Source organism: Meriones unguiculatus, chromosome 4, assembly GCF_030254825.1.
Source record: "Meriones unguiculatus strain TT.TT164.6M chromosome 4, Bangor_MerUng_6.1, whole genome shotgun sequence".
NCBI classification, from domain to species: Eukaryota; Metazoa; Chordata; class Mammalia; order Rodentia; family Muridae; genus Meriones; species Meriones unguiculatus.
This window is the reverse complement of record NC_083352.1, coordinates 82,878,291-82,898,903: the sequence shown is the minus strand read 5'-3', so window position 1 is coordinate 82,898,903 and position 20,613 is coordinate 82,878,291. Positions and strand designations below refer to the sequence as shown.

Genomic DNA, 20,613 nt, shown 5'->3' with positions numbered 1-20,613 from the left:
TTGATTAAGGATGCACCTTTAGAACCAGCGGGAGCGGACAGGGGTGCCAAGGGGCTGAGTTTCAGAGTAGGTGGAGAAGCTCCGATGATCTGTGGTATGGAGTTCATTAACTGAGCTGGAGGCTGGGCACCTGAAACCAGTGGCCACAGAGGGTAGTACAAGAAACCAGAGGTGGAAGGTAACCATGGTTGCAGAGGGGTTTCCTGTGACATGCAGGGAGGACCTGGATAGAAACTAGCCAGGTCAGAGGCAGGGGTTCTCCATTTTAAGCCTCTAGAACAGCCCATTTTCAACCTATGGGTTGAGATCCCCTTTGGGGTAGCATATCAGATATCCTGCTTATCAGATATGTACATTGTGATTCATAACAGTAGCAAAATTACAGTTATAAAGTAGCAAAGAATTAATTGTGTGTGTGGATAGGTCACCACAACATGAGGAACTGTATTAAAGAGTTACAACATTAAAAAGGTAGAGAACCATTGGTCTAGAAGCAAATAGGTTCATTTCTGGCCCAGTTGAAGGAGGTGACCCAGCTTAACTGTGACGTTTTCAGGCCAGGTCCTAACTCTGTGCCTTGTAGCTTTATGGACCTGGGATCATATTCTATTACTTGGTGCTTCTTCAGATTCTTTGTTTGAAGCATGGGAAGAGTAGCAGTTATTATTTCACTGGGATACAGACAACTGATGGATCAAAGGGGCCTTGAGCAATGTGCTGCAGAATCCTGGGAGATCTGGGTTTGCTCTGTGGTGTTGAACTTGCATAAGCTGAACTCATAGGTGGAGAAATGCCATAGCGAGGAAAGATATTGAATTTCTGGATTCTTTCCCACCCTCAAGGCCGGAAACACTTTTGCCCTTCCTGCTTTACAAGGCTCCCTCTGAGCCTCTCTGATGGCTCTGAGTGAGGACCACTTGCGGTCAAGGTTTCCTAGGTAACAGCTCATTCCCCCAAGGGCCTTGGGCCTGTGGCATCCAGCAGGTTCTTTGAAACTAAACACGTGCTGTTTTTCCAACCCAGGGATGCCGAGAGACTTGTAAACATCCCCTTGTCATCTGCTCCTCATTTGTTCACTGGAAAGCTTTGTTATTCTCACTTTCAAAGTCAAGTGCAATCATGCTTTGGCCCCGAGTAGGATCCAAGTGTTCTTCAGAGCGTCAAAATTACTAAAGTGTTACGCAATCCCCAGCAGGAAGCTCTGATGTAACCATTGGCTGTCCACAGTCACTGGTGGGCAGGGTCACTGTGTGTCGTTTAGTGGGGGATGCCCCGTTCCTTCTTTGTCAACCCCCTGAGGATGTCTTACTCCAAGGCTTGTAAAACAAGAGTCCCTTTGTGCTCCAGTCTTTCCCCTGACAAGAGGAGGGACCTAGAATCTTCCTAAGGAGGATTCTGATGGAGCCAGGAGGCTGGCCATAACCATTTCGCCATCCCATGTTGGTTAATGTCACATAGGCCCGTGGTTGGTTCGGTGGTGCCTGCCCTGTGACTGTTTAGATGTTCAATGATGTTTTGAATGAGTTGTGACCAGCAGTTGTGATTTCATGTCAAAATTCAGATCTTCCAACTTACTTGGAAACAAAAGAGAATGGTGGCCCCAGCTTCAATTTTTAGTGGCAGGAGAGGGAAGGGAAGCTGCCTCTTAGGTGGGGCAGCCACCTTCCTGTACAGCCTAGTCAGCATGGAGGCCTGTCCTCGGTGAAACCAAGTTTTTCACCTTTGGCTCTGCAGACCAGGCATGTGGACGTTAGTGTGGCATAACTGCACTATGGTCCTCAACAGCCTCCATTTTAAAAACAAAAGCATTAAAAAACCCACAGTAAAACTGAGTGCAATGAACAGGGCTTCCAGGGCCTTCCCCCCTCTCCACATGGCCAACCTCCGCCGAGCAGCACTCCATCCCTGCACTATAAACCACACTGCTGCATGGCCAACCTCCCCCTAAGCAGTGCCCTATCCTTGCACTGTGCTTCAGGGATGAACTACACTAATGTGTGCTTATCTTGGGGGGGATGTCAGGGTCCATTCCTGATGCTATACATTTTGAATGCTGAGGAGGAGTCTGTTCTGAGCTTTGACCTCTTACCTCTCTTTAAGCGGGTGTGTTCGCTTGCTCGTTGTGAGCTTTGAGAGCTCTTTGCATAGTTAGTGTAAAAGCATCCATCACAGATAGTTTCCCTAGTGTGTGGCTGACCCTTTCAAAGTATGGACAAGTTCTTTCATGGGGCAGAAGTTTTCATTTTAATGGAGAACGGTTTATCAGGTGTTTTATCCTGGATCACACTTTTGATCACACACACACACACACACACACACACACACACACACACACGTAGCATCAATAGGCTGGAGAGATGGCTCAGTTGTTAAGAGCACTTGCTGCTCTCCCAGAGGACCTGGTTCAATTCCCAGTACCTACATGGCAGTTCATGACTGTTTGTAAGTTTAGTTTCAGGGGTTCTGACCCTCTCTCTGGCTTCTATGGAACCATCTACATATGGTGCACAGACATAACTGCAGGCAAGATATCTGTATTGGCTAGTTTTATGTCAACTTGGCAAAAGCTAGAGTCATCAGAGGATGACGTGCTAGAGAGGAGGGAGCCTCCATTGAGAAAATGCCTCCATAAGGTCAGGCTGTAGGAAAGCCTGTAGCGCATTTTCTTAGTGATTGATGGGGAGGGCCTAGCTCATTGTGGGTGGTGCCATCCCTAGACTGGTGATCCTGGGTTCTGTAAAAAGCAAGCTGAGCAAGCCATGAGGAGCAAACCAGTAAGCAGCACCCCTCCATGACCTCTGCATCAGCTCCCGCCTCCAGGTTCCTGCCATGCTTGAGTTCCTTCCTTGACTTCCTTTGATGATAAACAGTGGTGTGGAAACACAAGCCAAGCAAACCCTGTTCTCCCCAATTTGCTTTGGTCATGGTATTTATTTTTTGGTTTTGTTTTGATTGTTATTCGAGATAGGGTTTCTCTGTGTAGCCTTAGCTGTCCTGGACCCTCTTTGTAGACCAAGCTAGCCTCAAACTCACAGAGATCTGCCTGCCACTGTCTTCCTGAATGCTGGGGCTGTAGCCTGCCTGGCTTGGTCATGGTATTTCATCACAGCAATAGTGACCCTAACTAAGACAACACCCATACACATAGAATAAAACAAGCAAACAGACAGACAGACAGACCCAGACAGACAAACTCAGGGTTAAGCTCGGGGTTATTCTAGATTCCTCCTTTTATATACTGGAAGTGGTACAGATCTACATTTGGTATTTCCATTAACCATCCACTTTGAATTAGGTTGACGAATAGGGATGAGGTCTGGGTTTATTTTTTGTTGTTTTTGCATCTGGGCTTCTGGGCATCTTTGGAGGTAGAGACTGTATTTGTTCCACCGTGTTGGCTTTGCTCCTGTCAGCTACCAGTAGATGATGTCTGCATTTCTCACCTTTGGGCTCTCTGTTCTGTCCCTCTGATCTATCTGTTTGTCCCTTTAACACCACAGTAAGGTTTCGCTTACTGATCCAAACTATGAAGTGACTCTGGTTACTGTGAAACAACTTTACTACCTGCCAAGTTCACGCTTGAGAACTGTGCCATTGAATTGCAAAAAAGGACCTCACAATGTCTTAAGTATATTTACAATTTTGCACTGCTCCACATTCATGGCTATTTTCAGTTGCAAGTGAATGCATGTATCCTACAGGCCACAGTTGGGCAGGCCACTTTTAGTCTCAAAGAGAGGCCAAGCCGGTCCTCCAACTCTGTTTTTTATTTATTTTTTCCTTTAATATGTGACTTTCCTTGGTATTTGTATCTCTGTGTAGACATTAGACTCAAATGGTGGCTCTCCAAAGGATAATGTTCTAGAATTTGAGTTGATTTGAATTGCATTGAGTCTACAGGTCAGACTGGGATGGAGAGGCACCTTAACAATAGTAAGTTTTCCTGTCTATAAACGTGGGGTATCTTTCTAGACATTGCTTTTATTATTGATAAAATAGATAAGTTTAGTTCGTCCATCCCAATCTGTGTGCCTCTTTCCCTGTTTACTGTAATAGTGGGGACTGCCAAGAGTTGTGACAGGGGATGCCCTCGTCTTGTTCCTGACTATACTGAGATTTTCAACTAGGACTATGGTCTGATGGGTTGGTGTTTGGGCCTGGCCTTTTAAGCAAGCCTTTTGTTGCCCATGATTTTAGGTGTTTACATTTGTGGCTCTTGTGTTAAAATAATAAAGGGTCTTCTCAAGGTTGCTTTTGGAATTTGGGGGCCTGAGCAACGCTCATGTGCTCCAAAGGACTAAGGGGAGTCGGGTTGCTATGCTCCACAGTTGGATTCACTAAGGTCAAGGGTGACCAAGCAGCACATGAAAGAGGGAGGTGCTTAGGGACGAGGGAAGCTTGTGCAGGACTCATCTGCTATGCTCAGGGTGTCTTCACTGTCTTCCAGGTCCTTACTGGACTCACGTCCTGTTCACATGGAAATCCAAGGAGGGCCTGAAAGTCTACGTCAACGGGACCCTGAGCACCTCAGACCCGAGTGGGAAAGTGTCCCACGCCTATGGGGACCCCCATGTCAACCTGGTCATTGGGTCTGAGCAGGACCAGACCAAGCGTTACGAGAATGGAGCTTTCGACGAGTTCATCATCTGGGAGCGAGCGCTGACTCCCGACGAGATCAAGATGTACTTCACGGCTGCCATCGGTCAGTGCATGGGTGGCTGTGGTGGACTCAGCACGGGGCTCCTCACCACCCTTCAGCTCCCAAGTTCCTGTCATGGCAGATGTGAGATGTGTCCTAATGAAGCATAGAAGCATAGTCATGTCTCTGAACACCTGTTCCCCGAGATAAACGAGCAAACAGTTCACAGGAGACACGCTGAGATTAATATTCCCCAATCCTTGCAGGCTCCACAGGGTATGTGAAAGCTGATTACAGAGGTTTTGGTCGCAAACATTCAGGTCCTTAACAAATTTCCACCATGTATACATCCTCCTCTGGGCCCTCAGACCCCAAAGTACCTTCTCCCTCCTCGGGTATAGGTGGTTTCTCAGAGTAGGGGCCTCTAGGCAGGTGGACATGCTTCTATTTTTCACTTTGCCATGGGACTTTTAAAAAGCTTTCATAAACTTTGTATGACATCTGTGTAACCATTTAAAGTGAGCATTTTGTTTTAAAAATAGGGCTGGAATGATAGCTTAGTAGGTAAAGTGCTTGCCTCTCAAGCATGAAGACCTGAGTTCAAATACTGGGACCCACATTAAAAAAAGCAGGGTGTAGCGGTGTGTGCTTATAATCCCAGCACGGGGGAGATGGAGACAGAAAGCTCTCTTGAATCTCTTGGACCTCACTGTATAGCCAGCCTCATCTCACCAGTGAGCCCCAGGTCCTAGTTAAAACAAACAAACAAACAAACAAACAAACAAAAAGGTAGGTAGAGAGCTTCTTGGGAATGACACCGCAGTTGACCCCTGCTTTTACATGCACACACAAAAATAAAAAAATAAGGTAAACAATTTGATAGTATTTAGCAAATTCACAGGCATGCAACCACAGTCTCTATATCGTTCTCAAATAGTTTATCATCCTTAAGCGGCGCTCATGCTGCTGCCTCTCCCTACTTCTGCCAGCCTTCTGCACCCACCGATCTACGTCTTTTTCCCATGGTTCACATGTTCTAGAGATCCCACACAAACACTATTACTTATTGACTCACAGAAAGACAGAGTATTGCTCCAGCAAGGTTCCCAGGCCCTGCCACTCAAAGCTGGAGCAGCTCCCATGCAGAGGCAGAGGAAAGAGGGCCAGTTCCGGATTGTGAGATTAGTGCATACATCTTTGAAATCCAGAAATAGGTACCGTTTGCCAGACAACCCCTTGCAGAATCACACGGGAACTGAGCCAGACCAACGGCATGGCAGAGTCTCATTTCTCATCTCAATCTCCCATGACCGCTCCCATGGTATTCGGGGAAGCCTTCATTTCCACTGCCTTGATCTCTGGGCTGTGCACGAGTCAACAGGAGTTTGACAAGACATGACACAAACACATGGCATGGCTGCCCTCTAACTCTTGGCACCTGAGCAAGGAATGTCATTCAGTCTTGGAGAACAAAGTGTTTGGGGTTCAGCTTTACCTCATCTGCCACTTTACCCCACCAAGTCCCAAGGGGCCCATCGCTCTCAAGGCAGCCAGGGTAATGATGTCATTTCCTCAGGTCACCCAAAACAACTTGGAAACATTTCCCCAAAATGAGGTCAAGTATCAAAGTGAAGTCTGTGTTCTCATCAGAAAACAATAGAAATAGAAATAGTTGGTGAAGAAAACGGCTAGTGGAGGCTTCATCTTTGACCTTGAACATCTTATCTTGGGAAATGGCTCATAATTAACCATGATCTTCAATAGAGAGAGTAAAGAGACTTCTTACAGCAGAAGTTCCATCTCCACCACTTTTGGGGTGGTGTCCAGTCTACCTTAGCCTAGTGTATCAGTTTCTTTTATGTTGTAACAAGTCACCACACAAAACCACTGCCTTAAGTAGGGTCCATTCATTTTGGCTCCTGATTTCGGAGGGCTCACCGGTTGGCCAATGGGCTCTCTCCATTTGAGTGGGGCATCATAGCAGAAGAGGAGATCTGGCCCCAATCCAGGAAGTGGACTAAATATACCCTTAGGGATAAATATAAATATACCCTTAGGGATATATATATATATATATATATATATATATATATATATATAATCTTAGGGACCGGTCCCTAGTGGCCCTAGTTTCTCCAGCTAGGCTCTGCCTCCCGGAGTTTCCAAAGCCTTCCAAAAATAGTGCCACCAGCTGGGGACCCAATGCTTGAGTATGGGAGAGGCTTCTGATTCAAACCATAACGTCCAGTGATTAACAATCCTGTGTTTTATCTGTAATGAGTCTGGGTGCCAATGAAGGCTATTTCTCATTCTTTCTTTGTTTGAGATTCGTGAGACCTTGCATAAAATCATCCTTTTATGTGATGGCTTGCATGAACGGTGTTCAGAAGCAATTTACAATATAAATGGAAAAATAATTTCTGCTGGGAAAATCCATATAATCTACATTTTAGGCTGATTTATGAGCCCTTTATCTTCCCAGCAACATCCATACTCAAAACATCCTGTGCCTCTGTGGGGCGCTTCAAGCTGGCAAATTCTGAATAAGGACAGACCTCCCTGGGGATGCCAAAGGGTGACTTAGCCCTCACTGAAGCATTCATTTTTTTTTTTTTTTCAGGTAAACACTCTCTGCTGTCTTCAACACCACCAGCGATGCCCACAGCACATACTGTGGTGAGCAGGGGCCTTTACCCTTTGCCCCATGCGTGAGTCACTTTTCATAGCTGGGACAAAATATCTGAAAAGACAACCCAAGGGAGGAGGGTTTTCCAGTCCATTGTGTGCTGGATGCATTGCTGACGGCCCAAGACAAGGCAGAATCATGGCAGAAAGCCAAGTGGAGAAAGGGTGCTGCCTTCATGTTCTATAGCAGCTAGGAAGTGGGGGTGAGGGTGGGAAGAGGAGAGTGGGGGAGGAGGATGAGAGTCTGAGGGTAGAATATTCCTCAATGGCACATCCTCCTTTCTCCACCCAGATCCCATGGTCTATTTTCCGTACTATAGCAGACAAACTCATCAGTGGGTTTAATCCATTGATGAAGTTAGTACCCTGCCATGACCCAATTACCTCTTAACAGTGCCACCAGCTAGAAGCCAAAGCTTACACAGAAGGCTCTGTGAACGGCATTTCACATTCAAATCGTAACCCCACTCACTTGTTGCGGTATTGGCTTGTGCCAGTGGGGCCAGAGTCATGTTCAGAATAAAATAGAGGGAGGGAAGACAATTTTGGGGTGATTTTTGGTGCCGAGTGTGGTTGGAAAAAAGACTCCCCTTGGTTCCTTGGAATGCTAGGAAGAAAGGAAATTTTGAGGAGCCAGTGATCCCTGAAATGATTTCCTGGGCAGGTGAGACCCATCTCTTCTTAGCTTCCTTCGGTGCCTTTTCTTCTGATATCAGAGGAATGGGTCAATTCATACAGAATGTGGGTGCTTCGATTTTTCTTTAGTGTCTAAACGTCCCTTGCTCAGGGACTTTGACAGAGAGTGCCTGGACTTTCTAATCTACTTGGGTTCAGATCCTAGTTTACCACTCATTGACTCTATATGCCTCTCTGTGGCTAATTTTGTCTTTTATGTTCCTTGTTTCACAAGGTGGCTGTGAGGATGAGATATTGTCTTATGCAGGCTCTCCACAGAAGTACCCATATGTGGGACAAGTCAATCTTGGCACTGTCCTTATGGGTCCAGAGCCAGAGTTCATCCTGAGCTTCTATAGAATGCCCTGGCTTTAGTTCCTAGCAGGAAGCCATATGGCCACTATCTTTCAGATGCCCATGGATGCCTACCACCCCATCATTGCCAACCTGACTGAGAAGAGGAAATGGTTCCAGAGACCTGGGACTGTGTTGCAATATCTTCAAAATGTGTCTCTCAGCTTGCCCAATAAATCTCTCTCAGAGGACACTGCATGGAACCTCACAGAGGTAAAGCTCCTGGTGCCATTGACTGGCGGATTGGCTGACGCATGGCTGGACCACGGTTAGAGTCAGAAAGATCTAGCTCCATGCTGAGCGAGGTGACACAACAGTCAAGAACACTTGCACTTACAGCGGATTGGAATTCAGTTCCTAGTACCCAGGTTAGCTGGCTCACAGCCATCCATAGTTCCAGATCCATAGGCTCTAACACCCTCTTCTGGCTTCCATAGGCACCTGCAAACATCTGGCATACATTTACACACACACACACACACACACACACACACACACACACACACACACACAAATCTAAAACAAAAAACAAAAACAAAAAGACTCAAGAGCCTTGCCTAACCGAGTTAGGGAGTTAGGGCTTCTTGTAAACAGGTAGAGCTGTTCTGGCCAGCTCCGTGCTACTCAGTGAGGCCTCCTTGATCTAGAAATTGGATCTTCATTTCACCTCTCCAGCATCTAACCTCTCTGGTCTATCTAGACACCCGCCCTGGCCTCTAGAGCCAATTGGGTTTGCAACTCATGGTCTCAAGTCTGATGCCTCCTTGGCAATAAGGAAGAGGTAGAGTGGGGTATGGTGGCAGATGTAGTTAGAGGTCACAGATGACTATGCACAGTGTGACTTCCTGAAGTCACCCACAATACTCTGCGAGTGTGACTTGGGTTATTAAAGTCAAGATGCTCCCTTCCTTCGCTTCTCCTAACGGTTCCAGGTAGAGGAAGGAGTTTGGGATAGCTCATGGCTGTATTATCCTCTTGAGCCAGGGTTCTTGGCTGGTATGAAAGGCGAAGGGATGTTTGAGGTGGCCCATTCTTGAGAATATAGCCCAAGGCTATGATTGGGGAGTGTGGAGTCTGGACACTAGGCCTAGCTTTGTGCTGCAGGTTATAACTGTGTACTCCTGGTTAGTGAACTAATGTTGCTGGCTTCCAGGCTATTCTGACACACGCAGGCAATAGTCACAGGGGCCAAGTGGGTCTCTGTACACTTTGGTGTCTGGTGCAATAGTTCTAGTTTCTTGGGGTTCTAGTGCTGAAGGCACACCCAGGGAAAGCACATAAACCTGGGGTGTAGCGTCCAGAGGCTCCCTGGGGCGGGGGGGCTGGAGGTAGCCAGTAGCTTTCTTGATTATGGTGGGAGAAGCAAGTTGGATGTCTGAGATTTCATCATCTCTCAGAACACATAGGTTCCAGAATTCCACATCACCAGTAACTACGCTTTTCAAGAGGTTGAGGGACCAACATAGATCCAGGTTCTGAAAAGTATTAAGGGAGGATGGGCTTGGGTAGCTGAGCTCAGGCTCCAGGCCCTGGAGTGGGACAAGCTTGGTGTGGCCCCAAGCCCTGTGCTCTTAGTAGTCTGGTAGGCACACTGTTCAACCGTGCAGAACTCACTTTCGCTGGAGATGTGGAGAAGTCGTGCTGCCTGGGTCCTTAGCTGGTATCTGCATGGCGGCAAATACAGCTTCACCCTAGAGCAGGTGTGGACCATGGTGCCTGAGTCCTTGGCACTGACAGTGGCTGGGTGGGTCTGCTATGTGACCCGCCGTTATGCACGCTGACCACTGATCTATTAGTGTGAGGGTACTGTGTCCTGGGACCATAGTGTCTGATGGTCCCAGTCCCTGTGTCCATTCAACCACACCCAGCCCTTCGCCTGTGTGTCTGGAAGTATTGGGGATGGGGAGGGTGGGTGGCTGCCACAGGAGCAAAAGAGAGATTTGACGAAGCACTCACCGCAGGCCAAATCTTGCTCCTGTGCATCGTATACCATCCCCCACTGGTGACCTACAAGGCTGACCAAGTTTAGGGATTTCCCACCTAATCCCAGCCTCTCTTCCTGTAGAAATGGGAAGTGTGACACTGTAGTGACAATTTTGAAACTTTGGTTTCTTTAAAAAACAAACAGAAATATTATAAGAATATGTTTTTGTTTTAATTCCAGGTGTGGGATATGGGGCTGCTTTAGATTGCTCAAGGCAGCTGAGTATGATTTCCCTCATGCTCTGGCTGGGGCATGTATTTTTGCTTTTGTTTTTGTTTTTGTTTCTTTTTTTTTTTGTTTTTGTTTTTTTGTTTTGCCAGCTGCAGATAGTTTGCAATTATATAATGCTTGAAGTTCTGGGGACTTTTCAGATGGTATAGAAATGCTGGAGCCCTGAGGGTGGCTTGGGTTGTTGATTGGTTGTTGATTGCTGTTGGTCGTGGTTTGTTAAGTAGTCGTGTACAAAGAAGAAACAACAAGAAGAAATTAGATATCTGGATGGCAAAGATCAGACTTGCCCCAAGTCTATGCCCTCTATGCCCCTAATCAGCAGGAAATAGTCTAGTGATAATATCACCCTCTTTCTGAACCCTGACTTCATCCAGGGTTTTCTTTCCTTTCTTCTCTCCTCTCTACCCTTTTATCTCCTATCGAGTGTTAGGGGGTAGAAAGGTGGGAAAGGATGGAATCAAAAAGAACCCACCAAGTAGCTAAAGATCAGCCCCAGGCCAAACAGGCAATTCTGCCCAACCAAGTTTTCTTTTATGGTTGGCCAGCCTGCCATGCCAATTCTGCTCTCCTAGGCTCATCATCGGTTTAGGTGAGATCAGTGGGCCCAGTGTGGAGCTACAAGATGCCCGGTAGGAATGAAGTGAAACAGGTACAGCTGGCCAAAGTGGTTCCATCTCCTTTGTAAGCTGACGTACTGAAACACAGGCTTCAATACAGGTCACATGGGTAACATTTCATAGGCTTTGCGGCTTTATTCTTTGCCTGTTACTTCCTCTTTATCTCTGTAAAACCTTACAGAGTTAGAGATTGCAAATCTAGCTGCCTTTGGGGGTTGACAATCCACGTAATGGATGCAACAGGCGGGACCACCAGGTAGACAGTTGACCTGTGGAGAGCAGCAGCCAGCTACTCAGAGCCTCTTGATTTCAACCTTCAGCTTCATCTCTTCTGATTTAGCAAGGAGAGCACTAATCCTTGAAAACACAAATGGAATTTTAAAAGGAAATGTGTATAGATCAAATGAAAGCCATTCCAAGACTGTCTGATCCCAGTGGTCATCCATTTGAGGCTTCTGCATGGCCTATGCCGACCCTGGTGCTCTGGGGATAAATTATACAGAATGGCTCCCAGCACTTCTCAGCTCCCATTCAACAGGAAATAGCATTTCTAGGCAGGCATTATGTAGCTTTTCGTAGTGTCCTGGCTCTTAATCATTGGCTATAGCCCAGTAGAGTAGCCAGAGGCCACTTCCTAGACTGTGCAAGTGATAGCTATCAGTCATGTGTGCTCTTGAGCGTAGATCTGTAGTTTGTGTACAGGGACTAGTGACCCATGTCCAAGATTCTCACTGAAGTCTTCAGCCTCGAACATAAGAACTGTAAAATAACAGTCAACAGCAACAAAAAACTTTATATGTGCTGCAGGTTGAAAAAATATTTTTATGTGTTGAATTAAGTAATTAAAATATACTATTCAATTGACTTAACCCCGTTCCTCATACAAGCAGCTGGTTGGAAATATATAGCTGTATGAATATACACACCTATAATCTCAGTACCTGGAAACTGAGGCAGGAGATTTTGAGTCTACATCATGAGATCCTGTAAAAAAAATAAAATAAGAAAAGAAAGAAAGAAAGAAAGAAAGAAAAGAAAAGAAAAGAAAAGAAAAGAAAAGAAAAGGTGAATTGCTGTGGTTGGTTCATTTCTGCTCTCAGAACTGCCCTATGTTTCTCAGGCCAACTGTGATCCATGCATGGCCTGTTTCTGTAGTATAATTTTAGGGACATATGGCCACTCACTTATGCACAATCTAGCCTGCTTCTGTACTCCATGGCAGAGTTGAGGGTCTAACCTGACAACTTGCAGTCCTTAATTTGTGGCTTAAAAAAAAAATCTTAGGGGCTGTGAATCTAGCCCAGTTGGAAGAGTGCTCACCCAACAGGCATGAAGTCCTGGGTTTGATCCCCAGCACTGTACAAACCAACAGTGGTGGTGCACACCTGTAACCCCAGCACTTGGGAGAAGGTCGAGGGAACAGGACCAGAAGTTCAAGGTCATCCTGGGCCTGGGTCATTCCATGTACAGTGAATTTGAGGCCAAGCTGGGCTGTATGAGGAGGAAGAGGAGAAGGAAAAGAGGTAGGGAGAAGGAAGGAGAGGAAGAGAGGGTCTGGGAGGAGGAGGAAAAGAAAGGGGAGGAGGAACGGGAGGGGAGGGAGAGGAGAAAGAAAAAAAAAAAACCCAAGGAATAAAAGAAAATGCTTGCCAATCCTCTGTTTAAGGAGAGAAAACAGGAACATTTTGCCTCCGTTAGTTAAGCCCTTGTGCTTTAGAGTATTAATAAACAGTTATGGAATGAAGATGAATGGGAGAAGGAAGCTTTGACAGTGCGTTCTGAACATACTTAGTGTCTTTAGCAAAGGGGGACAGGATTTTGGCAACTTTGTAGATGCTACATATTTCTCAACCTGTGGGTCAAGACCCCCTCTGACAAACTTCTATTTCCAAGAAATAGTAACACTACAATTCATAACCGTAGCAAAATCGCAGTTTTGAAATAGCAACAAAAAAATAATTTCATGGTTGGGGGTCACCACAACATTAGGAACTGTATTAAAGGGTCCCAACGTCAGGAAGGTTGAGAACCGCTGAAGGGAAGGAACAGAAGAGTGAGTCAGCCTCCGAGTTTGAGTCTGGTATCTGTGGCAGCAGACAAAATGGGATAAATGAAGTGTTATGCAGTAGGGAAGGGCAGGGAGTGGGGCAAACTTCGTCGAAGCAGCTGCCCTGCTCAGTTTTGCTCTATGGTTACATGGGTCACTGGCAGTCTATGTGGTGTGCAAACTGATGCCTTTTTCAAAGGAAGCAGAAAGACCAGTTTTTCTTTAACTTTCCCTATTCGAAGGTGCTAAAATTTAATTTTATTGTTTTGGAACAAGAATGAGCCAAACCAAGTTTTAAGGTGACTGACTGAGAGTCATAAGTAGCTCCTGCTTTGTAGAGGTGATTTCCAGCTGGCTTACGTGGCTTAATGTCAGGTTTCATGAGTTGTAATCATTCACTCATTCATCCATCTATCCATTTATACATCTACCTATCCATCCATTAGTTCACCCGTTCATCCCTTCACTCATCCATGCATCCATCTACCTACCCATCCATCCATCCATCCATCCATCCATCCATCCATCCATTGATGAGACATGCTGAGGCCTGTCATGTGTCCCGGGCATTTGTAATGTCCACATTCTGATCACTGGCAATACAAGGTTGTCACAAGAAACAAATGAGACAGCATCTGTAAGATACAGCTTGAGGCTGGGGAGATGGCTCAGTGATTCAAACATTTGACCCATGAGCCTGAAGACCTGAGTTCAGATACCCAGAATCCATATAATGTTGAGTGGGCATGGTGAACAGCCTATAATTCCTCATAAGGCAGGGACGGGAGCTCCCTGGAATAAGCTAGCTAGTGAGATTTAGGCATATTGGTCAGCTCTGGGATTGGTTGAGAGCTCCTACCTCATTGGATAAGGTGGATGAGCAATTGAGGATGATTATGCACATCAGCCTTGGGCTGAACACACATGCAGTCCCATGTGCACCAACACAGAGGTGTGCCCACATACATGTGCCCACATACATGTAAACATACATACAGTGATAAGCTATTATTGCCTGCCATGGTGCGCCACACCAGTTACAGGCTGAGGGGATGTGTGAAGATTCAGGAGGAGACTGATAGGTTCAGATGCGAGTCTCAAGGACCTATGCTAAGCAGTGCTCTTCTGTTTATCTTCAGACCTTCTTAAGAACTGTGGGCGAGGTGCTTCTGCTGCCCAGCTGGATCCATGTGTCAGAGGTAAGAGGAAGGATGCTTTGACCTTTAGCATGTGTGTACTGGGTTATGGCTGTCTTCCTGAAGTGGCATCCCAGGCCCTAACTGTCTCTAAGAGGAATGAAGCCTCTCTTGGTCCTGATGTCTGAGACACTGAAGTTTGTTTCCCTTGGACATGAAATGCACCCAAGGTATTGTGTCTTCTGGTCTGCTGGGGACCCTGGGACCCTCAGTTCTATGCCACCGCCTCTGGGAAAGGGAACAGCTCTTCCAGAAGGCTGACCTTTTCCTTGTCATTTCACACAATGTATTTTTTTTTGTTTTGCATTCTTGAATAGTCATAAGAGCCATATTTGGCATTTGAAGATCAGCAGATCGAGTGTGAGATGGCAGAGTACAAAAGTGTGCTTCATGATTAAAGAGAAAATGAAAGGCTTTTGTCCCCCTGTGCTCAAAATTCAGGAAGCAGAACGGAGTGCTTGCCTTTGATTTCCAACCATCTTATTGATACCACTTCTTTAAAAACATGAGAAGAGGCGATGAACAGTTGTGGCGACGGCAGATGATAAAAATATCTAAGATAAGAATCACCCGGGACCTTCAAGCAGAGCAACCTCATATAACCCCAGAGTCTGGTCCACAGCCCACTCACGCACATACATTTCTACAGACATCTGGTGGATGTGCTTGTCCTTAATTCTATCAAGAGCTTTTACCAAGATGGAGTGTTGAAGGGAGAGCTCACAAGCATGCAGACCGGGGCTCAGCTTCCAAGCATCCATACCAATGCTGGGCGGGCATGGCAGCTCCCCTTAACTCCAACCTGGGAGGGCAGGGACAGGGCATCCCCAGAGCGAGACGGCTAGCTGTATTGGTGAGCTCTGAGTTTGACTGAGAGACCCTCTCTCAATGAGCAAGGTGGAAGAGTTATTTAGGCTGATTCTCAACATGAACCTTAGGCCCTACAGGCACATAAGAACATGTGCGCATATATACCTACACATAGGCAAAAACATGTACACACATGCATACCACATATCCACGCAAAAATGGGGAAAAGGGGGAAAAAGAACATTGGCCAAGGAGCTCTTTATTCTGTTAGTCAGGTCAGTACAGACCATGCTACAGCAACAAAAGCCCCCACCTCAGAGTGACTTAGCATAGTGGGCATTCACCTCTCAGACAGTCAGAGTCTATGCAGTGGCTCAGGGATCTCAGTTCCGGCCAGCTCCTTGCCACACATGGCTTCCAGCGGTGCAATGAGAGCAGAAGATGAAGGCTCCCAAGCACCAGAAGGGGCCCTGATTATATCAGTATGCGGGAGGGCTCACTCTCTTGAACCCTTCTCATTTCAAACATTTAAAGGTTTTTGCATGGTTGAGAGGCAGAAGGGACAGGCAATTCTCACCTTATTAGTAAGATGGCATGAGGGTTTGCACGCTGTGAGCCCTCTATTAGACAGTTTCGTGTGAAATGAGATTGCATAACACTGGCAAATGGGAAGGGAAGGGGGTCAAGAATGCGAGAGCGACACAGGCTTACATAGAAACACATTCCTTTTCAAGAAGTGTAGACCTCCAGGGATAGGTTTCTAAGGCACTTTGTGTACAAACTGCAGTCAGAAAGGGAAGATAGCCAGTGGGGACAGCCAATAGAGGGACGGCAGCCAGTGGAGACCTCGGACCGATAGATTTTCTTCATTGATTTAAATGAAATTTCTTTGAATGTAAAATATGCAAATCTGCTGCAAAATATGAATAATTATGAAACAATCCAGGCTTAGGCAAGCTTATGAGCATTGACAAGAAGGGCATGCATGAATCGCTGCTCCCTGTAGAACTGTGTGCCAAAGACACAGACGTGCTGATTGGAATCAGACCACGGGCCTAAGAGACAATGTCTAAAATTGGCCTGTGCGTCTGGTTCCGCCTCAGTAGGCCCTCCTGGAGTGTTTGTGAGAGGGTGCTGAGAGCTCAGCAGTGACAGATGCTGTCTAAGAAAGGGTGGGAGAAGATGGGGGGGGGTAGACAGAACTGGGCCAGGCAGGATGGGGCAGGGGGCTGAGACAACTGTTCTTGCTTGCCATGGTGTCTGAGGTCCAAGACATCAGACCAAGGTGGACATGAACCCTGACGTGAACACAGATCCCAGATTTGGCAGCAGAGGCTGTGAATCAAGGAGGGACCTGTCTCCCTGTGGATAGAATCCAGTGGTGTCCTTTCTGCCTTAAAGATGCAGAATAGGTAAAGAGGGCTATTGGATGGGAAGTCAAGGAGGCCAGCAGGGATTTGGGGGCTGGTACCTCCCAACAGGCTGCCACCTCATTCAGGGTGGAAAAGAATCGCTGGTGTCCTCTTGCCTCAGGGGACTCAGGGCCATCATCTGTAAGACCAAAGCATGGGCAGACAGAAGGCTTGTCCAGGTCTTTGGAGGCTTCACAGGAGAGCTACACACAGGAGCCTGGGCTCTCTGATCACTCAGGAGCTAACGTCACGACCTTGGGCCCGCTTTGACTTGTGTCCATGCTCCGTGAACTCATCAGGTACATGGACACTGCCCAGGCTCCGTAGTGGGGAAGTTAGGCGATTTTCTCTCTCTTATAAGCATCATGGGAAAGTGAAGCCCTGGGATCTTGATGTGCCCATCTCAAGCGATGCTGAGGGTGGCAGTCCTCAGAGTTTCATGTCTGTGTTGCTTGCAGGACAACAGCATGGTGCTGGGCCTGGTCGACACCATTGACACCGTCATGGGCCACATATCATCCAATCTGCAGCCCAGAGAAACCCACGTCACCCTCACAGGCTCTTCCTCCATGGCAGGTAGCCATTATCAGATTGGGGAGGAGTGGAGGTTTTTGGAGAAAGAGTGTCAGCTGCGCAGGCCACTGGCCTTCACACTGCCTGAGGCTCACATAGCAGCTGTGATAAACCACTATTTCTCTGGGCGCCGGCGCCTTGTGCAAAATCCCATTTTTGAAGGAAAACGTGTTAGAATTAGATTAGAAGTGCTGGTCCACAGGGCCCACCACACAGGACTGTGTAAGCAGTCACGATAACGTGGGAGCTGTAGGTGTCTCATGAGAGTCATCCGGGCTCAAACGGAAGGGGGACTTCAACTACCTTGAGCCCCTGGGTCCTTAAACATCTCAGTGGGATGCTCTCTGCCTTGGTGTGGGTGAAGAGGGTCATTGGAGGAGGAGCCAAGGAGGCCAGAATGTGAGTCTGGGTGAATGCCAGAATGGGGCATCTCAGAGGAAGCAGCCTGGCTTTCCCAGGATGTGTCAGGTCCCCACAGACAAGCATGCGTTCTTTGCTTTGAGTCTCTGAGGACACTTCAGAGCGGTGGCATCACACAGCATGCTATCATGGTCTAGGAGCTCATCTGCCGCCAGAGGCAGCTTTTGGGGCTGCCTGTCTGCCAAGCCACTCCCACCACACACACACACACACACACACACACACACACACACACACACACACGTGTTTTTATTCTTCCTTTTCTGACAGGGTGCCCCAGAGGCTTAGATAACCACAGTCTCCCTCACCCTCATGGGTTCTGGCATCACGGCTACTAGGAGGCTGAGTGCTTAGAGCTAGAGGGCTGCAGAAGGCCAGGATCTCTCCCGCCAGAGGCCTGCTCACCCTGTTCTCTGTGTCCACTTCTCCTTCAGATTTCTCCATAGCTAAGGTCCTTCCGCCAGCGCTGAGTGCCCCCCACTATAGATTCCCAGCCCATGGGCACAGCTACATTGAGATTCCAAGAGAGGCCCTTCACAGCCAAGGTGAGTGGATGTGGTTTCTCAGGCCCTCCGGTGGTGTCTTCCCCGATGGAGTGTCTCCCACAGGAGGGTGGGGTTGGCTGCTCCCAGAGAAGGCTCTGCTGCAAAGCACACCTTACCATTATTCCACGACACCCTGTCGACTGAGCTGGGACTTGGAGTGGAGCCCTGGAAATTTATGATCCTATGAGTCCGGCCCACCACACAGAGTACTGCGTGTCTCCAGATCTGCTCAGCTCCTGGTTAGTTTACAATGAGTAGATGGGGCACCTTCCCTCCTGGTTCAAGGTAGCCACGGATTAGGTATGTCTGTATAGGGGAGCCAGAAACTGTTCCAGGAGAGGCCCAAATCAAGTCTCATTATGAGTGGGTAACCAAGGGTATCTGGTGTAGGCCGGGGCACTCCAGAGCCTGGGCAACTCTGGCCAAATCTGGCTGGCATCTTCTATGTAGATCCTTTCTTCTTGGGTTCACTCACAGTTGAGGATTGCTGTACTTCCTCCCGCTAGAGGGCCCGGACAGAGGTCCAGCCCTGCCCCACAACCCCTCTCCTTACAAGGACCTATCTTTTGGGCTGGAGGACAGGTACCCGAGACTGCCATCTTCTCCTGGCAAAGACTCAGTGTATCCTGCTCTCAGGAGACATGTGCCACCCAGCAGCCTTGCATAGGGTCTTATACTTCCAGCCTCCACTGCAGGCTGCATCAGAAGTAACCGGGTTTCCAGGATGGCCAGAGGCCGTGTTCTCAACACTTGCTGTCAACCAGCCCAAACCCTGTTTAGAACCCCAACCTAGCCCACTGCTGGCTGTGTGGCCTGGGGCACGCTGCTGACCTTATCTGTGCCAGGCAATTACAATGCCTGCTTTCTGAGCTTACAAGGCAAATGGTGTATGAATCACTGTGCAGGATGTGTAACGAGTCCTGAGTCGACAGTAGGAAGAGCTCACAAAATCAGCCACTCATGGCTGAGTGTTCTCAACACCCGTGGAGTGAAAGAAAAGCTGAGTATTTGGTTCTGATTGTAATAAGGGGCAAGGGACACATTGCAGCCATCTGGGTCTGCTACAGCCTTCAACCCTCCCTTGAGTGTGAGCAGACTGACCGAGACACACTCATTGCTGGGCTGGCAGCCCATGAAGAGTCCTCTGCCCCTGAGGGTCTATGGTGTCCTGGGCGGGTTTCAGCACCTGTGTCTAGAAAGGGCATCAGGGACAAGGCAGGAGGTCATCATGGCAGCCGAGCACAGTGGACCAGCACAGCTTCCATGCTGCTTTGTCCTTGTTCTGTGGCCCTCCCTTCCTCCCCACCCCCACCCCGAGTCATCACTGCCTCCATCCCCCACTGTGTGTGTGGTTCTGCACATGCCCTGTTCGTAACTGGAGTGAGTGTTGACGGGCATCTGATCTGTGCTCTGTCCCCAGCCTGGACCACCATCGTCGGCCTTCTCTACCACTCCATGCACTATTACCTGAACAACATTCCCCCAGCCAGCACAAGGTGAGTGCTGTACAGTGATGTCGGGGGACAGGGAGAGGTGTGGATGTTTCCTGGATGGCCAAAGGAGGTGACACCCACACTGCCACACACAAGCGTGTCTTTTTGTTAGAAAATTTTAGCACCTGCTGCCTCACTATTCAAGCCAGGCTGGGCTTCTGGCCCTTTGGAGAAAACTAGGGAACTCTGTCAAGTAGGATCCAGCAGGCTCTGGGGCAGCCAGGTCAGCTATATTCAGACACAGGCAAGAGACCTCATCAACACCCCCTGGGCTAACAATCACCTGGGACCCATGATGAATGAAGCTCTCTGAGCCTCAATTTGCACATCTCTAGAATGGGAAGGTAGCTGACCTGCCTTTATGATATCTCCCTTGGGAAGATTTCTTGTCTCCCTCTCTCTCCCCATTCCTTCCTCATACAGTTGGTATGAGGAGAGCAGGAAGCTCATGCACATAATTAAACTCCCCCGGGGTCATTCACATATCAAGCTTACCAGGCCCCGCCCCAAGCCAAACTTGTGCACAGTGATTCATACAGGTTTCTCACTGTGTCTTCCATCCCTGACCTTGGCCATGAACAGCATTTCAACCTCAGAACTCCACGTCAGGAATAGGGCTGTGGCAGAGCAGAGTGAGGCGGAGAAATCTAGTCTGAGAAGTTTTAAGCAAACGGGAAACTTGTCAGATACTCTGAGCTTCAGGAGCACCGTGGTCCAGCTGCCCAACTGACAGATCCCGTCTCTAGGCTCTTTCCAGGCTGGTCTTCCTTCTCCGGCACGCAGTCAGTCTCCTTACAGTTTTAAGTCAGAGAGAGCTTGTCCTGCAGGGCTGACATCCAGCAGAGAGGAGTGACACTCTGTCCCAGCACTCCCTTCCTTAGTCTCTCCATTCCGTGGAAAGGTTCTTGGGTGTGACCTCATCCTCGACTGTC

General features: G+C 47.9%; 1 protein-coding gene across 3 annotated transcripts in view; it reads left to right on the top strand.

Annotated features, from left to right (window-relative positions):
* The window catches only part of Adgrd1 (adhesion G protein-coupled receptor D1), a 112,938-nt gene that overhangs the window by 23,709 nt on the left and 68,616 nt on the right, over nt 1-20,613 (top strand). For all 3 annotated transcript variants that reach the window (XM_021639838.2, XM_021639841.2, XM_021639840.2), the window contains 7 exons: nt 4,448-4,702; nt 7,260-7,315; nt 8,411-8,566; nt 14,372-14,431; nt 17,109-17,226; nt 18,078-18,188; nt 19,609-19,684. In XM_021639838.2, the coding sequence (XP_021495513.2) occupies nt 4,448-4,702; nt 7,260-7,315; nt 8,411-8,566; nt 14,372-14,431; nt 17,109-17,226; nt 18,078-18,188; nt 19,609-19,684 (832 nt within the window). The remainder of the gene's footprint in view (nt 1-4,447; nt 4,703-7,259; nt 7,316-8,410; nt 8,567-14,371; nt 14,432-17,108; nt 17,227-18,077; nt 18,189-19,608; nt 19,685-20,613) is intronic.